The sequence below is a fragment of the Elephas maximus genome, chromosome 13 (genome assembly GCF_024166365.1).
Source record: "Elephas maximus indicus isolate mEleMax1 chromosome 13, mEleMax1 primary haplotype, whole genome shotgun sequence".
In the NCBI taxonomy this organism is placed as follows: Eukaryota; Metazoa; Chordata; class Mammalia; order Proboscidea; family Elephantidae; genus Elephas; species Elephas maximus.
The window spans coordinates 103,519,966-103,545,336 of NC_064831.1; the positions used below are offsets into that span (position 1 = coordinate 103,519,966).

At 39.9% G+C, this 25,371-nt stretch overlaps 1 protein-coding gene across 1 annotated transcript in view; it reads left to right on the forward strand.

Annotated features, from left to right (window-relative positions):
• Nucleotides 1–302: 302 nt before the first annotated feature.
• The window catches only part of GABRG3 (gamma-aminobutyric acid type A receptor subunit gamma3), a 966,133-nt gene continuing 941,064 nt past the window's right edge, over nucleotides 303–25,371 (forward strand). The window contains exons 1-2 of the mRNA XM_049905849.1: nucleotides 303–355; nucleotides 5,789–5,934. Coding sequence (XP_049761806.1) covers nucleotides 303–355; nucleotides 5,789–5,934 — 199 coding nt within the window. The remainder of the gene's footprint in view (nucleotides 356–5,788; nucleotides 5,935–25,371) is intronic.

Sequence of the window (25,371 nt, forward strand, 5' to 3'; positions counted from 1 at the left end):
GGTTTCACCGGCAAGCGGAGCCCGCAGCCAGGGCGGCTGGCGGGGTCCGGGCTGGTCGCGGCCGGGGGAATCCCCGCCTTGGCTGCGGGCGCAGCGCCAGAGCGCGGCGGGAAGGCAGCGGCCCCACACTTGTCGCCCAGCGGCGGAGCCGCGCGCCCCGCCGCCGGCCGTCGGGGGCGCGGGCCGAGCCGCGGGCCCCACACCTGTCACCCGGCGTCGGCCAGCGGCTCCGGAGGCGGAGAGCGCGAGGCTAGGCCGGCGCTCCTGGGACCGTCGCGCTCGGCCCGGAGCGCTGAGGCACCATGGCCCCGAAGCTGCTGCTGCTGCTCTGCCTCTTCTCCGGCTTGCGCGCGCGGTAAGTGGCGCGGGGCCCCGAGGCGGCTGGGAGGGGACCCGGGGTGCTGTTTGCCCGAGGCTCGCCTGAGGTGCAGGCGGCGGGGCCCGCACTCACCTGTCCTACCTCTGCGGACGCAGCCGGCTCACTCCCTGGTTCGGCGGCTGCAGTCTTCTACGCAGACAGGGTTTGGAGATTAATGGGCTTTTCCCAAAAACCTTCCGGCATCTGCTGGTTTTTAGGGGTTTTGAAAACCAAGATCATAGGGCAGCTGCGGTGTTTACCTCCTCATCTACCCCAGCGTCTCCACCCCAGTGCTCCAAGGTGGCACACACACCTTGACCCATGTTCTCTACCGTGCCGACCACTCTGACGTGTCCCAGGACCCCGGAGTGTGGATTCCTAGTGTTCAGTTTAGACCAGACTGGCGCAGAACAGTTGGCTGGAGGAAGGTAGAGGAGGGCTGTGGGAGGTGGGCAGCTGAGAGCCATGCTTTTCTGAAAGGAGTCCCCTCCCCAGGTCACACACACACACACCACCCACCCACACACACGTGCACACACCTACTCCTACAAAGCTAGCATGTTGGAATTGATAATAAGGCCCCTGCTGGATAATGTAAGGTATTATCTCAACCCTTCCTCCTGTTGAGGGGTGCTTAGAATCACTCCAGGAAGAGATGAAGAGGCCTTCTGAGGAGAGAAGGAGATTGGGAAGGGAAGGGTTAAGCCTGTTGATGTAAATGCAACTAGAGATTCTGGGTTGGTTTCTCTAATTCTGTCTCCCAGGCAGGATCTCAGGCCGAGAGCTTGCAGGCTGATCAATGATTTTGAAATCAGAGCTGCCCTGCCTCCTGCAGGAATCTTAGGACACCCCCACCCCAAACACTCTTGTTTTCACACTATTCCGTTTTCAGGCTCTAGGAGTTAGAGAGCCAGAGAGTATTCCTGTGGGCTATAAGCCTTGCAAGTGCCAGGAAGTATTGGCTGGAGGCCTGTATGTTTCATGTTTATGTGAAGTACAAAGGGACTAGGAGACTAATTAACCTATCTCACAAAGCCAGTGCCAGTCCTGAGGAAGAAAGCCCGGGTGCTTACCTCCAAATCTCTTGTCTTTGCTGAGTTGAGAGTATGAAAAGCAGACAGCGAGCCAGGAAGGGCAGATGTGACCAATGACTCACAGGCAACTTTCTCAATGAGGCAGACAACGTCTTGGGTCTTTCAACTAAAGTTTCTTCCTAAGGAGAAAGCTGTGAATGGAAATAGGAGTGTGCTTTCTGAGGGTGATTCTACCTGGGTGGGTCTCTGCATAGAGGCTGAGAGGCAGGCAGGGTAACACAGAGATCCCAAGTCTTGTGTGGCTTGGAAGTCATATCCACATGACCTTTCTGTTGTCACCAATTGATGCCATAACCATAAAGCAGCTCAAGGATAGGTAATCAAATGTTTGTTGCTTGACGTTATATCGTCCTCATAACTGTATGTGCTTTGTAGGAAGATAATCTTAACATATGACTTGAATCAGTCAGTTTTATCAGGACTCCCAAATACAGATAAAATTTCTTGGGGATTTTCGTCCTTCCATCCTACCAAGGCAAATGTAATGATATTACTATAATCTGTACCTAGGTTGGGTTCCTTGGCCTTCATAACAGAGATTGCATGGCAGTTGAAAAAAATCCAAACTTTAATTTTAGTACTCTAGGCCTGTCCTTTCAAAGTGCCTGTGTTCTTTGGATGTGTTTTACAGGTATGTAAAATAATCTGATTTCCAGCTTTATCTTTCAAAGCCATTATGAATTCTCAGAGGGTCCTCATTTATGCTGAGATGCGTTTCTGGTGTTGAGATTCTCTAGAAAGATTCTGGCTGTTGTGGTCTAGGGCGATGACTTGGCAACTCCCTGGGTGATACCTTGAAGATGTTACTAGAGTGTTACTCTGCTTTCTGATGTTTAAGGGCTCTCTTTAATGTTTAAAAATAGTTCAGGCTTTTTCTCTGTCCTTCTGGATCAAAAGAAAGTATAAAACATCAAAATCCCATCTCAGGGTTGAGCAGCTGTTGACAATAATACATCACCAATTTGTTTTTAAGAAAAAGCTAATTGCACTGGTGGTGCTTTAGCACCTGACAATCTAAGTAATAAAAATACTCAAAGATTATAGATAAATGGCTTAGAATTCAGAAAAAGGACATTCTTCTTTTATCCACATTCCAGTGGGTCTCCAGAGATGAGATTTGATTTTCATCAAAGCAGGGGTGTCCTGTTTGGTTGTTGGTCTGGCATTAGCAATGTGAGGCTCCTCTTTCATTTTCTAAAGTCCAGCAGAAAGCTGGCATGGTGACCAGGGTCTGGAGGAGCCCAGTAATGACCACCATGGGGTGAGAGCATATCTGCCCACACACTCTGCCCACTTTCCACTTCAGAAAAGCTATGGAGATGTTGCCAACCATACTCCTGAAGAGGGAGAAGAGAATGGTCGTGCTTTTCCTTTCTCCTCCCTCCACTTCCCCCTGTCCTGGCCTTGTTCCAAGAAGAAGCTTATGCAATTTCAGGAAAACCCTCTCATCACCACTAGAGGGAGAATTAGGCTCATTATTATACCTGTTATTGAAATAGCTCAAAGTATTTTCAGAAACTAAAGCTGTGTATACACGGAACAGATCAGGAGTTTATCTGTGTGCTGGATCTATGTATATATGACCACTGGGATGTTGAAAATAACAGCATGGTCTGCTTCTGTAGCTGTGAACTGCCTTTGGGAATGGAAGGGATGAAAGGGGTAAGGGAGAAGGGGGAAGAGAAGTGGAGAGAGAGAGAGAGAAGCAGAGAGAGAGCAGAAGCCACTGTGGCAGACTGTGGGGATGTGTCCTGAGAAGTGAATGGCTTTAACAAAGAGAAATTTATTCTCTCACAGTCTAGTAGGCTATAAGTCCAAATTGAGGCCACCAGCTTCAGGGAAAGGCTTCCTCTCTCTGTCGGCTCTGGGGGAAGGTCCTTGTCATCAATCTTGCCTTGGTCTAGGAGCTTCTCTTCACAAGAACCCTGGGTCCAAAGGACACACTCTGTTCTTGGTGCTGCTTTCTTGGTGGTTTGAGGTTCCCATGTCTTTCTGCTCTCTTCTCTCTTTTTTATCTCAAAAGAGATTGGTTTAAGACACAATCTAATCTTATAGACTGAGTTTCGCCTCATTAGCGTAACTGCCACTAATCCCATCTCGTTAATGTCATAGAAATTGGCCTTACAACACATGTAAAAATCACATCAGATGACAAAACGTTGGACAATCACACAACCTGGGAATCGTGGCCCAGCCAAATTGATACACATATTTCTGGGGGACACAGTCCAACCCATGACAGTGCCTCAACCTACTTCTGGTTTTTGCAAAATGATAAAATTAAGATTCCTGGTAATTAAGAAAATATTTTTGGTGTGTCATTTTAAGTTGTATAATATTATCTGTATAAAAGTTCAGCTTTACAAATAATGAAATGAAACATATCACTTAAGGAATATGTGTTTCATATTTTGTAAGTTCTTATTGATGGCAGATGTTCAGTATGCAAAAGCATCACCCGCGGTAATAAATAGTTTCCATGGCTAAAGGTTTTAGGGTTCTAGCCAGCAGGTGTTCAAGAAATAGAATTAAAGATCAGCCTAGTAGGGAAGTCATTGCTAGACATAGTTTAAAACCCAGTGCCGTTGAGTCGATTCCGACTCATAGCGACCCTATAGGACAGAGTAGAACTGCCCCATAGAGTTTCCGAGGAGCACCTGGCGGATTCGAACTGCCGACCCTTTGGTCAGCAGCCGTAGCACTTAACCACTACGCCACCAGGGTACATGTATATGAGATTTGGATGTAGGCATAGTTTACATACATCCAAATCTCATATACGTGTACATATTCATGTACAGTTTTAGACTGTCTGACCACTGGTCCAGTCTATTGTATGGATAGTTAACGCCATAAAAAGACTCAGGTGTAATATGTATAATGATCCTGAAGACTGAAATTTAAATGAAGTAGAGGTAATGAGTTTAGTAATATTCTTTTCATGTTCATTATAGATAAGTAGACAAGCCCAAAAATTACCTGGAAGAATGCATGTCCCAGGACACCACCATCCTGACATGGTGTTAACATTTTGGCTCCAGCCCTGGAAGCCAAACAAAAACTAGCTCATACCCAGTCAGGACCAATATACCTCACTGTAATTTTCTATTCAATTTTCTGTTCTTCTTTGTGAAGAAAAGTCATTAAGGCGTGCATGCTGACAAACAATAAAAGCGTTTTTCTGCTAGGTTTCTTGTCATGGTGAATGTCGCGCACCTGGAAATGCCTGCCTTAAAGCAGAGGAAGACTTCTCTCTAAGTGCGAGTATTGCTCAGGTGGCTCCGTAAACATACGAGCTTGTTACTTTGCAGCCTTTTGACTCAAGGCCTCCGATCAGCCTGCATGGCTTGGTAGAGGCGGCTGTCACGCTCTCCCTGCCCGAAGAAAGCTCAGGGATGCTGAAGCATCCATCTGGGCCCATTTATTAATAAACACATATTAAAAAGATTTTAATTTTTAATGTTCATATTAGCCGCTATGCAAGAGATGAATCTGTGCTGAAGCGGTTGCGTAAAACTGCCAGACAGTGTTCACTCACCAAAATCTCTGTGACTTGCCACAGAAACCAGTAATCTCTTCACTGGTGAAGCAAATCATGTCAGCATATCTGCATTAAAAAAAAAACAACCCCTTACCATCGAGTTGATTCCGACTCATGGTGACCCTAAAGGACAGAGTACAACTGTCCCATAGGATTTCCAAGGAGCACCTGGTGGATTTGAACTGCCGACCTTTTTGTTATCAGCTGTAGCTCTTAACCACTATGCCACCAGGATTTCCCGCATATCTGCATAGACACACAGATTTCAGTCTTCATGAGAAGCACAGACATCAGACTCAGCCATTTCCAATGAGTGCATTCTGTTTTCAATTACAAATGGCGATGGGGGGTGGAAACAGCTCAGTAGAATCCCCTTATGACAACCCCTGAAAGTTTTGTGCCCTGACCTTCAGAAGTATCAAGGTAGATCCAAGGATGGCTGCCTGCCTGTTGGCTGACCTTCTGGCATTGAGCTACCTGTGAGAATGCCTGTTGTTTAACTTGGCCATGGAATCATCATTTACTTGTGACATGTGATGAAGAACAAAACCAGAGCTCCATCAAGCCATGTTCTTAGTGGTAGCATTCTTCCTACTGAGTCTTCTTAGTTTCATTTTTTTTCATTTTAGAAGTACTACAGTTGTGCTGAGGGTACTTGGAGCTTTCTACTCAAGTTTGTTCTTTTTTTTTTTTGCCACTCGGCAAAATGTAAGTAGTGCTTGGGTGGGACAAGCTTAAAGCACTTCTGGAACCACGGCTGCAACTTCTAAGCCACATTTTGTGCCGTAATTACAGGTCCAGAAAGGTGGAAGAGGATGAATATGAAGACTCATCAAATCAAAAGTGGGTCTTGGCTCCAAAGTCCCAGGACACAGATGTGACACTTATTCTCAACAAGCTGCTAAGAGAATATGATAAAAAGTTGAGACCGGATATTGGAAGTGAGTATTTATGTTATTCCAACAAAACATATGCTATGATGATATGTTTTTAAGTTTTTATTTTGAAATAATTATAGATTTTCAAGAAGTTGTAAAGATATTACAGAGAGATCTGTATTCTTCACACAGTTTACCCCCACAGTTACACTATACTTTGTAATTATAGTAAAATATAAAAACCATCCATTGGTACAATGTGTGTGTACAGTTGTACACCATTTCATCACGTGTAGATTTGTGTAAACATCACTGCAATCAAAATACAGAAATCTTCTATCATGACAAAGATCTCCCATCTGTTACCCCTTCATAGTCATACTCCCCTCCCTCCCCAAACAACCCTAACCCCAAGAAACCACTGATCTTTTCTTCTCTTCTATATTTTTGTCATTTTGAGAATGTAATATAAATGGAGTCATTTAGTATATGATTTTTTGAGATTGACTTTTTTATACTCAACAGAGTTATGTTGAGATCCATGCGAGTTGGCACCTGTATCAGTAGTTTGCTCCTTTTAACCGCGTAGTATCCCGTGCTGTGGATGTGCCACAGTTTAACCGTTCACCTGCTGAGGAGCCTTTTAGTTGTTGCCAGTATTTGGCAATTACAAATAAAATGGCTATGAATGTATGTGTACAGGTTTTAATATGGACATAAGATTTCATTTCTCTGAGGCAAATGCCAAAAAATATGACTTCTGTGTCATGTGATTGCATGCTTAGTTTTTTAAGAAACTGTCAAACTTTTTTCCAGAGTAACTGCACCAATTTATATTCCCACCACCAAGGTACGAGTAATCCGGTTTCTCTGTATCCCCATCAGCAATTGAGATTGTCACTATTTTTATTTTAATTAAAACAATTAACATAGTGAAATATATATATAACAAAACACTTCAGTCAGTTTTACATGTGCAGTTTAGTGACATTAGCTACACTGACTATGCTGTGCAAAAAGCACCCCTGTGCATTTCCCAATATTTCCTTTGCCCTTAATGAAAACTCTGTACTCCTTAAGCAATCTCTCTCCTTTCCCCATCTCACCTGCTTCTCGTGACCGTCAGTGAACTTGGGTCTGTATGGGTTTGCCTATTCTGGATATTTCATATAAGTGAGATCATATCATATTTGTCCTTTTGTGCCTGATATTTTCACTTTTTTAAGAAAAGATTTTAACCGTTCTAGTAAATATTTAATGATATCGCCTTGGGGTCTTTATTTGCGTATCCCTAAGGTCAGTAACGTTGAACTCTTTTCATAGGCTTACTTGCGATCCATATATCCTCTTCATGGACATACTCATTCATATTTTTTGCCCTTTTAAAAATTGGATTTTTTCCTTTTCCTGTTGAGTATTTAGAGTTGTTTATATTTTTTAGATATCATCCTTTGTCAGATACATATTGTGCTAACATTTTATCTCAGTCTGAGGTTTGTCTTTTAATTCTCTTAACAGGTGCTTTCTCAGAGCAGAAGTTTTTAATTTTGATGAAGTTTATTTTTATGGCTCATACTTATGGAATAATGTCAAAGAACTCTTCTTCAATCCCATCTCCCAAAGATTTTCTCCCATGCTGTCTTCTAAAAGATTTACATTTTAATTTGTTATATGTTGTGAGTTAATTTTTATATAAAGTGTGAAGTTGGGATCAAGTTTTTTTTTTTTGCCTCTGGATATCCAGTTACTCCAGCACTATTTGTTAAAAAGAGTAGCTTTAGTATACTGAATTGCTGTGGCACATTTGTCAAAAATCAGTTGTGCAGGGCTATTTCTGGGTTCTCTGTTCTGTTCCATTGATCTGTGTATCATCACTACCTCATAGTCTTGATATATGTAGCTATATAATAAATCTAGAATTTAGTAAAGTGATACACCCCTTTATTACTCTTTTTCAAAATTACTTTAACTATTTAGTTCATTTGCCATTCATATAAATTTTAGAATAATCTTGTCTTTATCTAAAAACAAGCTTGCTTGGGTTTTACTGGGAGTTCTGTTAAAGTCATATATCAGTTTGGGGAGAATTGAGATCTTTACTTATTGATTCTTCCAAATTTATCAGCAAATGTCCCTTTAAATGAAGATTTAGATCTTTTTTTTCTTTCATCAATGTTTTATAGTTTGTAGCATACAGGTTATTAATATGTTTCTTTAGATTGACATCTAAGTAATTTTTGAGTGGTTGTAAATGTTATTATACTTTCGATTTAGTTTTTTTTGTTCACTGCTAGTATGTAGAAATATAATTGATTTTTATGTTTATGCTGTATCCTTCAACTTGTTGAATTTCTTTATTAGTTTTAGGAATTTTGTTTTGGAGATTCCTTAAGATTTTTCATTTACTGCATGTCATCTGCAAATATGGAGAGTATTATTTTTTTTCTGATATGTTGTGGTTAGGTGCTGTTGAGTCGGTTCTGACTCATAGTGAGCCTGTGTACAACAGAACGAAACACAGCCTGGTCTTGTCCCATCCTCACAATCGTTGTTATGCTTCAGCCCATTGTTGCAGCCACTTGTCAGTCCATCTCGTTGATGGTCTTCCTCTTTTTTGCTGACCCTCTGCTTTACCAAGCATGGTGTCCTTTTCCAGGGACTGTTCCCTCCTGATAACATGTCCAAAATATGTGAGATGTAATCTCACCATCCTTGCTTCTAAGGAGCATTCTGGTTGTACTTCTTCCAAGACAAATTTGTTCATTCTTTTGGCAGTCCCTGGTATTTTCAATATTCTTTGCCAACACCAAAATTCAAAGGCATCAATTCTTCATTGGTCTTCCTTATTCATCATCCAGCTTTCCATGCATACAAGGCAATTGAAAATACCATGACTTGGGTCAGGTGCACATTAGACCTCAAAGTGACATCTCTGCTTTTCAACACTTTAGAGAGTTCTTTTGCAGCAGATTTGCACGATGCAATGTGTCTTTTGATTTCTTGATTGCTGCTTCCATGGGTGTTCATTGTGGAACCAAGTAAAATGAAGTATTTGACAACTTCAGTCTTTTCTCATTTATCATGATGTTGCATATTGGTCCAGTTGTGAGGATTTTTGTTTTATGTTGAGGTGTAGTCCATACTGAAGGCTGTGGTCTCCTGAGTTTTATCAGTAAATGCTTCTTCTTCACTTTCAGCAAGCAAGGTTGTTAATGAGTCTTCCTCCAATCCTGATGGCATATTCTTATTCAGATAGTCCAGCTTCTCAGATTATTTGCTCAGGAAACTGATTAAATGGGTATGGTGAAATATACACCTTTCCTGACTTTGAACCATGCAGTATCCCCTTGTTCTGTTTGAATGACTGCCTGTTGATCTGTGTACAGGTTCCTCATGAGCACAATTAAGTGTTCTGGAATTCTCATTCTTCCCAATGATGTCCATAACTTGTTATGATTCACACAGTCGAATGCCTTTGCATAGTCAATAAAACACAGGTAAGCATCTTTCTGGTAGTCTCTGCTTTCATCCAGAATCCCTCTGACATCAGCAGTGATATACCTGGTTCCACATTCTCGTCTGTACCCAGCTTGAATTTCTGGCAGTTCCACGTCAATATACTACTGCAGCTGCTTTTGAATGATCTTCGGCAAAATGTTACTTGCGTGTGATATTAGTGTTATTGTTCGATAATTTTTATATTCGGTTGGATCACCTTTCTTGGGAATAGGCATAAATATGGATCTCTATCAGTCGGTTGGCCAGGTAACTTTCTTCCAAATTTCTTGGCATAGACGATTGAGCACCTCCAGTGCTGCATTCGTTTGTTGAAACATCTCAGTTGGTATTCCGTCAGTTCCTGGAGACTTGTTTTTTATCAATGCCTTCAGCGCAGCTTGGACTTCTCCCTTCAGTACCATTGGTTCCCGACCATATGCCACCTCCTGAAATGGCTGAATGTTGAACAGTTCTTTTTGGTACAGTGACTCTGTGTATCCCTTTCATCCAGTTTTGATGTTTCCTGCATCGTTTAGTATTTTCCCGTGTAGAATCCTTCAGGATTGTAATTCGAGGCTTGAGTTTTTTCTTCAGTTCTTTTAGTTTGAGAAATGCTGAACGTGTTCTTCCGTTTTGGTTTTCTAACTCCAGGCCTTTGCACATGTCATTATAATACTTTGTTTTCTGGAGCCGCCCTTTGAAATCTTCTGTTCAGCTTTTTTCTTTCTTGCCTTTCTTGCCTTACTGCACTGGCTAGACCTTCCAGCACTATGTTGAATACAGCGGTGAGAGTAGATATCCTTGCCTTTTCCCAGATCTAATGGGGACAACATTCAGTCTTTCACCAGTAAATATGATGCTAATTTTAGGCATTTTGTATATATTCTTTATCAAGTTGAGAAAGTTCTCTATTTCTAGTTTTCTGAAAGTTTTTTTTTTAATCATGAATGGATGTTGAATTTTTCCAAATAGTTTTCTACATTGGTTGATATCATCATGCAGTGTTTAAGTTGCCAGCCACCAGGTGCTGTTAAGCTGATTCCAACTCCTGGCTACCACAGGCATTTCAGAGTAGAGCTGTGCCCCACTGGGTTTTCAGTGGCTGTGACCTTTTGGAAATAGATCCCTGGCATTTTTTCTGAGGTTTCTCCAGGTGGATTCAGCCCATCAACCTTTTGGTTAGTAGCCGAGGGAACACGTAACTGTTTGCACTACCCAGTCAGTCCTAATCTGGTGGGTTACGATGATTTTTAAACATTGAAGCAGCCTTGCATCCTTGGAATAAACCCCTCCTGATCATGGTGCAGTGGCAGAGGGGTTCAGTGATGGAATTCTTGCCTTCCGTGCAGGGTTCAATTCCTGGCCAGTGTACCTCAGGTATAGCCACCAACCATCTATTAGTGGCCCTTGCATGTTGCTATGATGTTGAACAGATTTCAGGGAGTTCACAGATTAATATGGATTAAGAAAAAAGATCTGGCAATCGACTTCCTAATATCAGCCAAAGAAAACTGCATGGATCACAACTGATAATGGGGATGACAGACGACCGAGCAGCTTTTCATTCTGTTGTGCATGGGGTCTTTATGGGTTGGGGGCTAACTCCATGGCAGCTAACACCAACTGTGACGGTGTATAATTCTTTCTATACTGAATTTTATTTGCTAATATTTTGCTAAGAATTTTTGTATCCTATTCCTGAAGGATACTGGCCTGTAATTTGTTTTTAATTGTCTTTTTTTGGTTTTGGTAGCATCATAAAACAGGTTCTGAAGGATTTCCTTCTCTTTTCTAGAGTACGTTGTGTAGAATTGGTACTGATTCTTCTTTAAATGTTTGATAGAATTCTCCAGTGGTGCCCTCTGGGCCTGGAGATTTTTTTTGTGGTATTTTTTCCATTACAAATTGATTTCCTTAGTAGTTATAGAGAGATTCAAATTATCTTTCATATTGAGTGAGTTGTGGTTGTTTGTGCTTTTTGAGTAATTGCTACATGTTTTCTAAGTTGTCAAATTTATGTGTGTAGAGTTATTTGTAATATTCCCTAGTATCTTTTGGATGTCTGCAAGGTCTTTGGTGACATCGCCTGTTTCACTCTGATATTGGTAGTTTCAGTCTTCTTCATTATTTTGTTTGTCATTATTTGCTAAAAGTTTTTTTTTTTTTTTAATTTCATTGATGTTATCAAAGAATCGGCTGTTTGTTTCATTGGTAGTCTCTAATTTTTTTGTTTCAGTTTCATTGACCTCTGCTTTTATCTTTATTATTTTCTTCTTTCTAATTGCTTTGTGTTTATTTTTCTTGAAGTAGAATTTAGATTATTGATTTTAGGCTATTCTTTTCTACTGTAGACATTTAGTGCTTAAGTTTCCCTCTTGGCACTGCTTTAGCTTTGACCCACAAATTTGATATGTTATATTTTTATTTTCATTAAGTTCAATGTATTTTTTTATTTCTTTTAAGACGTCTTCTTAGACTCATGGGTTATGTAGGAATGTGTTGCTTAGTTTCCAAGTATTTGGAAATTTTCCTGTTATCTTTCTGTTGTTTAAATTTTTTGGTGTTTGTTTTATGGCCCAAGATATGTTTTATCTTGGAATATGTTCCATGAGTGCTGGGAAAGGATGTGTGCTCTGCTTTGTTGGGTGGATTAAGTCCTGTTGGTTGATGGTCTTGTTGAGTTCCTATATAGCTTTGCTGATTTTCTGTCTAGTTGTTTTGATAGATTAAGAATTAATAGGTTAAAAATGGGTTTTCTCTAAGACAAGCATGATGTGTTTGGCCAGGACAATTGTGGTATTAGTCAGAGAACATAAGGATTGCAGGAGACGCTTTTATATAAGATGCACCTGTGGCCTGTTTTGTCTTTTCCACGGGCTCAGTTTCATTTAGAGACCAGCAGCGTTCCAACCCTCATACTATCTATCTTAGTTATCTAGTGCTGTTGTCGTTCCGTGCTGTCGAATCAGTTCTGACTCATAATGACCCTGTGCACAATAGGACGAAACACTGCCTGGTCCTATGCCATTCTCACAATCATTGTTATACTTGGGCCCATTGTTGCCGCCAAGGTGTCAGTCCATCTCATTGAGAGTCTTCCTTTTTTTTTTTTTTGTTGACTCTCTACTTTATCAAGCATGATGTCATTCCCCAAGGACTGATCCTTCCTGAAAATGTGTCCAAAGTATGTGAGATGTAGTCTAGCCATCCTTGCTTCTAAGGAGCATTCTGGTGCTGCTATAACAGAAATACCACAAGTGAATGGCTTTAACAAAGAGAAGTTTATTCTCTCACTGTCTGGGAGGCTAGGAGTATGAATTCAGGGTGCCAGCTCCAGGGGAAGTCTTCCTGTCTCTGTTGGCCCTGGAGTAAAGTTCTTGTCATAAATCTTTCCCTGGTTTAGGAGCATCTCAGCACAGGAACCTCGAGTACAAAGGATGCACTCTGCTCTTGGTACTGCTTTCTTGGTGGCATGAGACCCTCTGTCTCTCTGCTTGCTTCTCTCTTTTTTATCTCAAAAGAAATTGACTCAAGACACAGTCTAATCCTGTAGATTGAGTCCTGCCTCATTGACATAACTACTTCTACTCCTGCCTTGTTAACATCATAGAGGCAGGATTTACAACACATAGGGAAATCACATCAGATGACAAAAAGGTGGACAATCACAATACTGGAAATCATGGCCTAACCAAGTTGATATACATTTTTTGGGAACACAATTCAATCCATAACACTACCCTAACCTCGTCTCCCTCCTTTTTTCCCCAGAAGGCTAAGGACACCAGTTTATCTGTAGCAGAACCTATACACTGGTTCTAATATGTGTAGATTTTCAAAGTCATTCTTGTGTAGCATGGGGAGAGTTTGCATGTATGTGTCCAGAATGGTACTGGAGATGTCGCATCATCTTTTTGGGCCTCAGTTACCTTTTCTATACAATGAAGGAGAGGGTCCAAATCACTCCTGTGCTTCTTTTCAGCTTTAAAATTTTATTCAGCAAGAGATATATCTATATGCCATTGCACAAGGTGAATTAAGTCAGCTGTCACCACAGTTTTCCCATCATAATTATAGAAAAGGTCTATCTAGTGTGAAGAATGTGCAGCAATTCTATACTTATACTGAAAAGGAAGATTTAAAAAATGTTGCTGATTTCTTAAGTATCATTGTTCTTGGCCTTAGAACAAAGATCAACAAGCTCTTTGTCCTTCTAGGTGCTCACAGGTTAGGCCAGTTGGTATTTTGAATACCCTGTGGTAGGCCTCAGCAGAGCATTTCCCACCCTGTTCCCATTCACTCTCACCTTTGTCCTCCGAGGTGGAAAACTGCACCTGGGTCGAAAGTGATGGGGGGGGAGCGCTTGGCTTTCAACTTGGACCACTCTGACTCCACTGCTAGATCCCTTAGTCACTGCACTATTTGTTGAAAATACAAGGCAGGCCTAGTCAAAAAGAGGGCACTCCCCCACCCACCTACATACAGAAAAACACTTGGAAGGGGATATACTAATGATTTGTCATGTGTAAAATAATAGTAAAAATATAATAATTCTGAAGATGTGTTTTTTCATTATATACACAAAGAATTGTGAATTTTCCAAATAAAGTGGCATGCATGCACTGTAAGAAGGAATGTTTCTTTTAAAGATGGCAACTCTTCTAAAGCCTCATGCTGTTGGGTGTTTGGATTGGGGTCTCAGAAGTATTTATCAAAGGTGACAAGAACTCTGCAGACTATGAAAGAAAGAGATTAAAAAACAGTAACTAAATGTAAAGCCATGAAGCAGGATGCTCCTCTTTGGTTTCACAGCTTTGAAGTCCCGCCACGTGCGCTGTCATCAGCCTTGGGGAACAGAGTGACCCGGTGAGAATTCCCATGACCACTAGGGCATTTTAGGATTCATCCTCCTGTCTTATGTAAATTGTAAATAAGGTCCAATGACAGAATCTAGTAACTTGCTGATGTTCAGATTAACTGTCTCCATAATAATGCTCCTGAATTATACACCATTTTCTTTGATGATTCAGGCCTCTACTTGAAAGGAGAATTTCCTATAAAAATCGGAATTTCTCTTCCTTTCCTCACTACTTTTTCCAAGTATGACCTGTTTTATCTCTTATAACCACCATTGCTTCTTATCAAGGAACAACTCATATCTACATAACATTGTGCTGCATGGATTTTTCATTAGTTCACTGTAATTGCTGTTCAATTTGCTTGCTGTACATCACTCCCTCACTCCCTCAGTCAACCCTCACTTCCTACTGAGCACACTCACCTTGCACCAAACCCTGCTTTAGACCATGGGACAGGTGGGGAGCCACATGGGTGCTGCCCACCTTTGGGTTCTTCTGATGGTGAGGAAACAGCACTTGGGAGTAGACGTTGATGTTTCTACTTTGGAGTAAGCAAAGCCCAAGCCACTTCCAGTTTAAAACTCCTGAAATCTCCACTTTGCTTCTGGGAAAAATTGACATGAAGAAGTAATCCTTTACTTGGGGCCTGCTTGCTTCCTCACTTTCATTTCCTGCTATTCATGCCTCGCCTGCTGTATACTTCAGGGACATTTGAGGGACACCAAACCTCCTGTTTTCTTCATCTGGACTCTTGTTTGTACTGCCCTTTTGGCCCAGCAGCACCCCTTTTACTCTCCTTCTAAAATGAACCAACCCATACTTTTCTTGATACCCTGCTGTCATATCCCACTAGAAGCCTTCCTTTATGGCCCGCCCATCCTACTGTGATGGATTAAATGTACTCTGGGTTCTTCTAGCATCAGTGTTTTCATCTTTAAAATGGGGATAATAACCTTTGAAGAACTGCCTTTAGAAGAACATGCTATGATGTAATAATGTAACAGCTCCTGCAGTATTTTGGTGTGCTTTCCATGCTTCTACAACGGAGAACTGACCTTTTTATTTTCCAGGACACAGATTCTAATTCCTAACTATAGATGCATCAGTTTAAATAGTAGTTTACATATGTAGTCCATCTGAAGCTGCAAAGACTCAACTTCAGGAAATATATGAAATGCCTCGTCATTGTTATTGTCACAATAAATAGATGAAATTGAGCAGATTCATTCATGCCGTGTAGATGTAACGCATTGGCGTGGAATCCTCTAATGAGTTTTCACAATACAAATTGTGATCATTATGTTTTTAAAATTCTTTCTCCTCAACTAACGTCTAAATTATTTATGTATCTCTTTTAGCTTGCAGTCTTTAACCATTCATCATTCTAAGTAATACTTTAGCTCTGTCCTTTATCAGTTCAGGGTTATGCTGGGTGTCATTTATCCTGGGGAAAGATCTTGTCATATGAGCTGGAAAAGGCTGGAGGAGGATAAACCTTTTAATAAGAGAATTGTGAAAAGGAAGGGGAATGATCAAAGTGAATTTCTCTCCCTTCAGGGTTTCAAGAAATTTGAAGCACTCTCATGAAAATAGATCATAACAATACAGATTCCCTCCTCGATATCTAAGTTCTCTGTCCCAAATAAGATCAGTGATGGGAAAAATAAAAGGCTTGTCACTGGTTTTTAAAGATGAACGGATACTGTGAAGATGCGGACAATGCACTGAAATGACCAGTGGGTTCATTTAATTCAGGAAAAACATCTCAAAAATCTTCCTTTGGCTATGCCTCTGGCTAGAAGGCCTGATTTTCTATTCCTCTTCTTCAGATGTTTGCCTATCTGGGCTTCTTTACCAGGCTCTTCTATAGTTTATCTTCCCAGCTTAGTCACCTACATGTGGAATGAAAAATACCCAACATTTAGGAACTTCCACAAAAGGAGGTTGGTTGCATGACTGAAGAGGTGAAGTAAGCTTGTTGCAGAAGTCACCAAGTCCAGCTTCCTCCTCAGCTGGGGATACTCACACTGTGGCGTCACTAGAGGAGTGTGGGGGTGCAGCCCACACTGGGTGACACTGTCAGAGGGAGTGACACAAAAATGACTGTCTACGATTTTTTTGTGCAGTGTTTCAGAAGAAATTTATTTATCTTTTTAATAAAAAGATGCATGTAGTTAGTTATAACAAAAACATTTTCATAAGCCCAGCTTACATGTATCATTATACCTACAAGGATAAAACTCTATACGAATATACTTCCTGAACCTTCTAATGCACTCCAGTCAGAGCTACCATTACTACTCAGTTACAATGATGCTTTGAATCACTTGGTTTTACCTGCAAGCACTACAAGCCCATGCTGTTGTTTTTGTTACTGCTGGTGTTTTTATAGTTGGTGATTTTGGCAACTTTTTTGGTGTTTTAGCTACATTATTTTGGTAATTTGTATTTTTGAACCTATACCAATAACTTTTTTGAGTAAAGGAAAAGAAGGAGTGATACATGTGAATTATGATTTACATGTAACAGTATAAAAAACATTGCTAAGGATTGTGTATGGTCTGGTATGGGAGGAGATCCATGGGGAGAGTGACACCGTGAGTTAGCACACGGGGTGATACCAACCCAGTGATGCCACTGTGCTCACACACCCCTCCTGAATGGGAGCAGAGAGGAAGATGACAGAGCTAATCATGGAGCACTGTGATGACCCAGACAGTCTTGGCTGAGTGACACGGGAGGGCCTCACCCTCCTTTTCTGAGTTGCTCCTTCTCCATTAACATAAACTCGTTGCCCTCTGAAGTTTTAGTCTTTTGAATTGCTGTTGTTAATTTGATCTCAGATAAATAGTTATTAAAAGAGCTTAATGCTCAAGGCAGACTTTTTTTTCTTTTGTAATATTTTATCATGTTTTTAGTGAAAGTTTACACAACAAATTACGTTCCCTTTTAACAATTTCTACTTGTATTTTTCAGTGGCATCAGTTACATTTTTCACAATGTGTCAGCATTCTCATTGTTTCCATTCTGGTTGTTCCGTTTCCATTAATCCAGTTTCTCCACACCGCCTTACCTTCTCATCTTTGCTTTAGGATAACTGTTGACCATTTATAGGTGCCCTGGTGGCACAGTGGTTAAAGCACTTGGCTGCTGACTGAAAGGTCAGTAGTTTGAATTCACCAGCTGCTCCATGGGAGAAAGATGTGGCAGTCTGCTTCTGTAATGATTTATAGCCTTGGAAACCGTATGTGGCAGTTCTACTTTGTCCTATAGGATTGCTATGAGTCAGAATTGAATCAACGGCAGTGGGTTTGGGGTTTTTTTGGTTGACTCGTTTGATCTCACGTAGATTTTTTTTTTTTTTAAAGAAGCATAGTAGTCACAGGTGACATTGTTTATTTCATGAGCCAATCTGTTATTTAGCTGACAAATGATCTTCGTAAGTGGTTTCAGTTCAAAATCTAAAGGGTATCAAGATGATGGACTCAGGGATTCCTCTAGTCACAGTCGGTCCAGTAAGTCTGGCCTTTTTCAAGAATTTGAGTTTTGTTCTACATTTTTCTCCCATTCTGTCCATGACCATCTACTGTTTCCCTGATCAGAACAGTCAATAGAGGTAGCCAGGCACCATCTAGTTCTTCTGGTCTTAGAGTTGATGAGGCCATGGTTCATGTAAACACTGTCAGTCACAAAGACTACTTTCTTGGGTCTTTAGTTTCCTTCTTTCTCTTTTGCTCTGGACAAGTAGAGACCAATAACTGTATCTCAGATGGCTGCTCACAAGCTTTTAAGACCCTAGAGGCTACTCACCAAACTAGGATATAGCACATAAATTTTATGAACTATGTTATGTCAATTGACTTAGTAATCCCATGAGACTACGGTTCTAAGCCTTCAAACCCAGTAAACTAATCTTGTGAAATGTTTGGTTATTTCTAGGAAGTATCCATATCTTTGCCCCTTATGTGCTTTATTATATATACGAATATATATACCTCTTACATGTATAAAATATGCCCATAGGTACACCTATACATGCATGCAAATATACACACATATACCTTCCTGTACACATGTATGTGTATGTATTGACCTATGTAACCACATATTTTGGTTGTGATTGTTGTTGCATAATTGTATGTGCTATAGTATTTGCCAAAAACATCCATTATTCTTGTGTATCCACTACCTGTCAGTTTGTTGTATTGTGGTGGCTTTTGTGTTGCTGTGATACTGGAAGCTTTGCTACCAGTATTTCAAATACCAGCAGGGTCACCCTTGGTGGACAGGTTTCAGCAGAGCTTGCAGACTAAGACAGTCTAGGAGGCAGGACCTGGTAGTCTACTTCTGAAAACATTGGCCAGTGAAAGCCTTATGAAAAGCAGTGGAGCACTGTCTGGTATAAGGCAGGAGAATGAGCCCTCAGGTTGGAAGGCACTCAAAGTACAACTGGGGAAGAGCTGCCTCTTCAAAGTAGAGTCAACCTTAATGACATGGATGGAGCAAAGCTTTTGGGACTTTAATCTGCTTATGTGGAATGACTCAAAATGGGAGGGAACAGCTGCAAACATCCACTAATAATTGGAATGTGGAATGTATGAAATATGAATCTAGGAAAATTGGAAATCATCAAAAATGAAATGAAACACATAAACATTGATGTCCTAGGCATTAGTGAGCTGAAATGAACAGGTATTGGTCATTTTAAATCAGAAAATCATATGGTCTGCTATGCTGGGAATGACAAATTGAAAAAGAGTGGCATTGTGTTCATCATCAAAAAGAAAGTTTCGAGATTTATCCTTAAGTACGATGCTGTCAGTGATGGGTTAATATCCATATGCCTACAAGGAAGACCAATTAATATGATTATTATTCAAATTTACACACCAACCACTAATGCTATAGATGAGAAAATTGAAGATTTTTACAAACTTCTGCAGTCTGAAATTGATCAAAAATGCAATCGAGATGCATTAATAATTACTGAATTGGAATGCAAAAGTTGGAAACAAAGAAGGACTAGTATTTGGAAAATATGGCTTTGGTAATAGAAACAATGCAAGGATTGCATGAGAGAATTTTACAAGACCAAAGACTTCTTCAATGCAAATACCTTTTTTCAAGAACATAAGTGGCGATTATACATGTGGACCTTGCCTGATGAAATACACAGGACTGTAATGAACTACCTCTGTGGAAAGAGACCATGGAGAGGCTCAATGTCATCAGTCAGAACAAGGCCAGGAGCCAACTGTGGAGCTCATACACAAGTTGAAGTTGAAGAAATTTAAAGCAAGTCCACAAGAGCAAAAATACGACCTTGAGTATATCCCAACTGAATTTGGAGACCGTCCCAAGAATAGATTTGACACACTGAACACTAATGACTGAAGACAGGACGAGTTGTGGGATGACATCAAGGACATCAGACATGAAGAAACCAAAAGGTCATTAAAAAGACAAGAAAGAAAAAAAAGACCAAAATGGATGTCAGAAGAGACTCCGAACCTTGTTGTTGAATGTTGAGTAGCTAGAGCAAATGGAAGAAATGAAGTAAAAGAGCTAAACAGAAGATTTCAAAGAGCAGCTCAAGAAGATGAAGTAAAATATTAAAATGAAATGTGCAAAGACCTGGAGCTAAAAAACCAAAAGAGAAGAATACATTCAACATTGTCAAGCTGAAAGAACCGAAGAAAAAATTCAAGCCTTGAGTTGCATCCTTGAGGAATTCTATGGTGTTGGAGAAGAATATTGAATATACCATGGACTGCCAGAAGACTGAACAAGTCTTTTTTGGAAGAGTTAGACATGTTATCAGAAGGGACCAGTCACTGGAGAAGGACATCATGCTTGGTAAACTAGAGGGTCAGCAAAAAATAGGAAGACCCTCAACAAGATGGACTGACACAGTGGCTGCAATAATGGGCTCAAGCATAACAAGGATTGTGTGGATGGCGTGGGACCAGGTGGTGTTTTGCCCTGTTGTGCACTAGTTTTTTTTTTTTTTTTTTATAGAGTCACTGTGAGTTGAAACTGACTTGACAGCACCTAACAACAACAAAAAAAAAAAAAAAAATTTTTTTTTTTTTTTTTTACCGAACAACAACAGCACTGATTTCTCGATTTCCTTTAGGGAATTCTCTCTGTTAGTGTAAAGGAACCCAGCTGATATTTGTGTAGCGATCTTGTGTCCTGCAACATCGCTGATTTCTTCAATTAGAAAAGTTTTCTTATGGAATCTTTGAGGTTTTCTGTGTATAGCATAGAGTCATCTTCAAATAGGGAGGGTTTTACTTCTTCCTTATCAATTTGGATACTCTTTACCTCTCTTTCTTGCATTATAGTTGTAGCTATGACTTCTAGTATGCTATTGAATAATAGTGGTGATAATGGGCATCCTTGACTTGTTCTCTTTCTCAAGGGGAAGGATCTCATTCTTTCTTCATTGAGAATAATTTTGGCTGTTGGTTTTGCATATATGCCCTTAATTATGATGAGGAATTTCCCTTCTATTCCTATTTTGATCAGAGAGTTTTTATCAGGATAGGCTGTTGAATTTTATCAAATGCCTTTTCTGCATCTATTGAGATGATCACTTGGTTCTCTTCTATTGTTTTATTTATGTGATGAGTTACATTGATTTCCAAATGTTGAACCACCCTTGCATTTCTGGTATAAATCGCACTTGATCATGGTATATGATTTTCTTAGTATAATGCTGAATTTTTTTGGCTAATATTTCATTGAGAATTTTTGGGTCTATATTCATGAGGAATATTGACCTGTGATTTTTTGGTGTGTTTGTGTGTGTGATATCTTTTCCTGGTTTTGGAATTATGGTGATACTGGCTTCATAGAATGAGTTAGGGAATATTCCTTCATTTTCTATGTTTTTGAAGAGTTTGGGTAGAATTTGTGTCAACTCTTCTCTGAATACTTGGTGAAATTCCCTGGTGAAGCCATCTGGTCCTGGGCTTTTTTTTGTTGAGAGTTTTTTGATGACATCTTTTAATCTCTTCTTTTATTATGAGTCCATTTAGATTTTTTATCTCTATTTATATTTATATTAGTTCAGGTAGGTAGTCTGTTTCTTGAAATTTGTCTATTTCTTCTAGGTTTTTAAATTTGCTGGAATACAGATTTTCGTAGTATTCTGTTATGATCCTCTTTAACTCAGTTGAGTCTATTGTAATGTCTCCACTTTTATTTCTTATTCTGGCTTTTAGCATTTTCTCATTATTTTCCTTTGTCAGTCTCACCAGTGGTTGGTGTGTTTTATTGATCCTTTCAAAGAATTGACTGGCCTTGTTGTTTCTGTTGTTTTTCTGTTTTGTTTATTTCTGCTCTAACCTTGTTTTTTCGTTTCTCCTGGTAGCTTTGGTCTTCTTTTGCGCTTCCTTTTCTATTTGCTCAAGTTATCAGGTTAGGTTATTAATTTTGGATCTTTCATCTTTTTTCATGGAAGCATTTTTTTCCCTATAAATTTCCCTCTGAGCTTTGCTTTTGCTGTGTCCCATAGCTTTTATTACGTTGTTTTCATTATTATTTGATTCTGATTTTTCTTAATTTCACTTTTGATTTCTTCTATGACCCAATAGTTTGTTAGTAGTGTGTTATTTAGGTTCCATTGTTTTTTTATTATTTTTCTTTCCTTATTGTTCCAGTTATTGATTGCTAGCTTCACACTGCTGTGGTCAGAGATGTTTTGTATGATTTCAGTTTTCTAAAATTGATTGTGGTTTGTTTTGTGACCTAGCGTATGGTCTTTTCTGGAGAATGTTCCATGTGCATTGGAGAAGAATGTGTATCATGCTGCTGTTGGATGGTGTGTTCTGGATATGTCTGTTAGATCCAGTTGGTTAATAGTATCTTTCGGGTTTTCCATATCTTTATTATCTTTCTAGTTGATGTATCCATCATTGAAAGTCATGTATTGAAATCTCCTACTATTATTGTAGATCTGTCTATTTCTCCCTTCAGTTATTTTAGGGTTCACTTTGTAAGTTTTGGGGCTCTGGCATTGGGTGAATACTTACAGTTGTTATGTCTTCTTGTTGAATTGTCCCTTTTATCAATATATAATGTTCTTCTTTGTCTCTTATAATGAATTTTGACATAGTCTGGTTTCTCTGATAGTAATATTGCCACTCCTGGTCTCTTCTGATTATTATTTGTGTTTTTTTAATGGGTTTTTAGTATGTTTTATTGCATTCTTTGGTTTTTAGCGTAATTATATCTTTGTGCCTAAGTTGTCTATTTTAGGCAGCAAACTGATGAGTTATTTTTTTGTTATCCAGTCTGCCACTCTCTGTCTCTTGATTTATGCATTTAATCTGTTACATTCACTGTGATTATTGATAAAGATGAATTTACTCCAGCTGTTTTATTATATTTTTTATATGTTAATAGATTTTTTGTTCTTTACTTTCTGTACTGAGTTCCTTTTTTGTATGGATTTTCTTTTCCTTTCATTTATTGTTGTTTTGAGGTCTTTTTGTTTTTCTTCTTGTATGTTGTGGTGTGAATAGATTTATTAATTTTTTGTGGTTACCATGCCCTTTACATTTAACATTTCACTTTTAAAGCAGTCTGTTATTATCTTGGATGTTTTATCATTCCCCCTTTTGTTTTGATGTTATCATGTATTATAGCTTTATATCACAGTGCCCTGTGATTATGTTTTAACTTTATTTTACTGTTTATGGTATCTTCACCTCGCTTAGTATCTGGGTGATGCTGTCGTGTGACTTTTCCTTGTTGTGTGTTTTTGTTCATTTTCTATTTGAAGGACTCCCTTTAATATTCCTTGTAGAGCTGGTCTGGTGGTTACAAATTTCCTTGATTTCTGCTTATCTGGGAATGTTTTAATTTCTCCCTCATTTTTGAATGATAGTATTGCTGTATATATGATTTCTAGTTGACAGTTGTTTTGTTTTAGGGCTTTATTTACATCATTCTTGCCTGCATAGTTTCTGATGAGAACTCAGCACTTATTTTTATTGAAGCCCCTTTGTAGGTGATAGTTTACTTTTTCATGAGATGCTCTCAAAATTCTTTGTCTTTGAATCTGGAAAGTTTAATTATAATATGTCTCGGTGACTTTTTCTTGGGGTTTATCTTATATGGAGTTTGATGAGCTTCTTGGATATAAATCTTTTCACCTTTCATGATGTTTGGGAAGTTTTCTGCCATTTTCAAAGATTCATTCTGTACTTTGAAAAATTCCCTTCCTCTTCTGGGATTCTTAATTTGCAGATATTATCCCACTTGGTGGTGTCCCACATAAGCCATATGCTTTCTTTATTTTTCTTTTGACTTTTTTCTGTTCCTTCTTCATACCCAGTAATATCAAAGGTTTTGTTTTCTGTTTCACTGATTCTTCCTTTCCATTGTTTCAGTTCTACTTCTTTGCCCTTCCATTGTGTTGTTTATTTCTGTTATTTGGTTGTTAAACTTCTGAATTTCTAGTTCTTGTTTTTATAAGGATTCTACTTGTTTGTCATTTTGTTCTTGAATTGTTTTCCTGAATTATTCTAGTCTTTTTTTCTGTTTCCTTGATCTGTTTGAGGAGACTTAATATTTGTTTTTTAATTGTTTGTCCAATAGTTCCATTATCTGTTCTCCCTCAACGTTCTTTTCTGGCCTTTTCTTTTGTTTATTTTTTGATCCATCTTTCTCTGTCTCTTCATATGGTTTGCAATTTACTGCTGTCTTCAAGGCGTTAAATTTTAATTTTATTTACTATGGTAGGATTGTTTGTCTTTTTTTAATCCCATTTGTTCATTTTTTGTTTTGATTTATCAGGTGCTTAGCTTCTTCATTTTTTCTTTGGATTGACTCCTTTACTCTGTATTGTTTTAATTGTCTTTGTTTAATGATATTGGCCTATGTATGCCTGTTTGCTGGGTACACTTTTTCCTCACTGGTGTGTATGATTGTTGCACACACACAGGGGTTCAGTGTCATTAGATACATATGACTTTTCTTAGAAAATTGTGTGATGGTGTGAGAACAGATCCTTTCCCCAATGTGAGGTGCCTAGTGTTGGGTGGTCAGAATCTTTTCACAGTTCTTGACAGATAATGTGTTTCCTGTGTTGGCATGAGCAATTAATGTGACCCACAGGATGGGTTGCAGAGATGGGTGGACAGAATGGGGTATGGAAATCAGCATGAACACAGAGGAGTGTCAGGGCAGGGCACAGAGTCCTGTCTGTGGGGGAAGGGGATTCGCAAGGCAGGGCACAGAGTCCCACTTGGATGGGAGGGTTGGCAGGGCAGGGTGCAGAGTTCCAGTCATCTGGGAGTGATCTGTGGGTGAGGGATGAGGGGGATGGAGGTCTGCACTTCTGAGATGGGGTCGGGGTGAAGTGGAGCATGCCTATATCTGCACAGATAGCCTGCACCTCAGGTGAGGCTTCTGTTTTAGTGCAGATAGCCTGTGCCTCAGAGAAGGGAAGGGGATAGGTGTGGTCTGTGTATGTTAGTGCAGAGGATATGCCCTTGAGGGAGGGGAGGAGGATGGAGTGGGGCCTGACCACGTTGTTACAAACTGCCTGCCCCTCAGGAAGGGGAGGGGGCAGATTGGGGCCTGTGCCCATTAGCCCAGTCACTAGGCACCCCTGAGAGGGAAGAGGAGTGAAGCAAAGCCTGTAGGGACAGGAGGGGATGATGATTTGCATATGGCCAGTTTTGGGAGGGGGGGGGTTTCTAGTTGTTACTCTTGGTTAACTTTTCACTGGGCATCTCCTGTCTAAACAGCTGGGTGTCACCACCAATAAGCAGTTGCTGTACTAATTTCTAGCTCCCTCCTTTCCTTGCATTCGTCAGAGGGTGTGGAGCTCACACCTGGCCTTCTGTACTTCCACTTTGTTCCTCCACAACTCTGTAAAAAAAAAAAAAAAGTACTCCCTGTTTATTCTGTATCCTACCCTTAGGGTCTGATGATTCAGTCTGCCTCCCTTTGCTCTAGTAACACTTCCCTGTGGTTCCCTGGCTTTAAAGCTACACCATTCCTGTGCTTCACCTTCTCAGGGATGCCCTGTCCCAGGACACAGCTTGCCCACCTCGTCTTTCTTTCTGAGGTTATTTACACAGAATTTCTGCCGCCAGCTGTGTTCTTCTTGAGGTTCCTTTCCTGG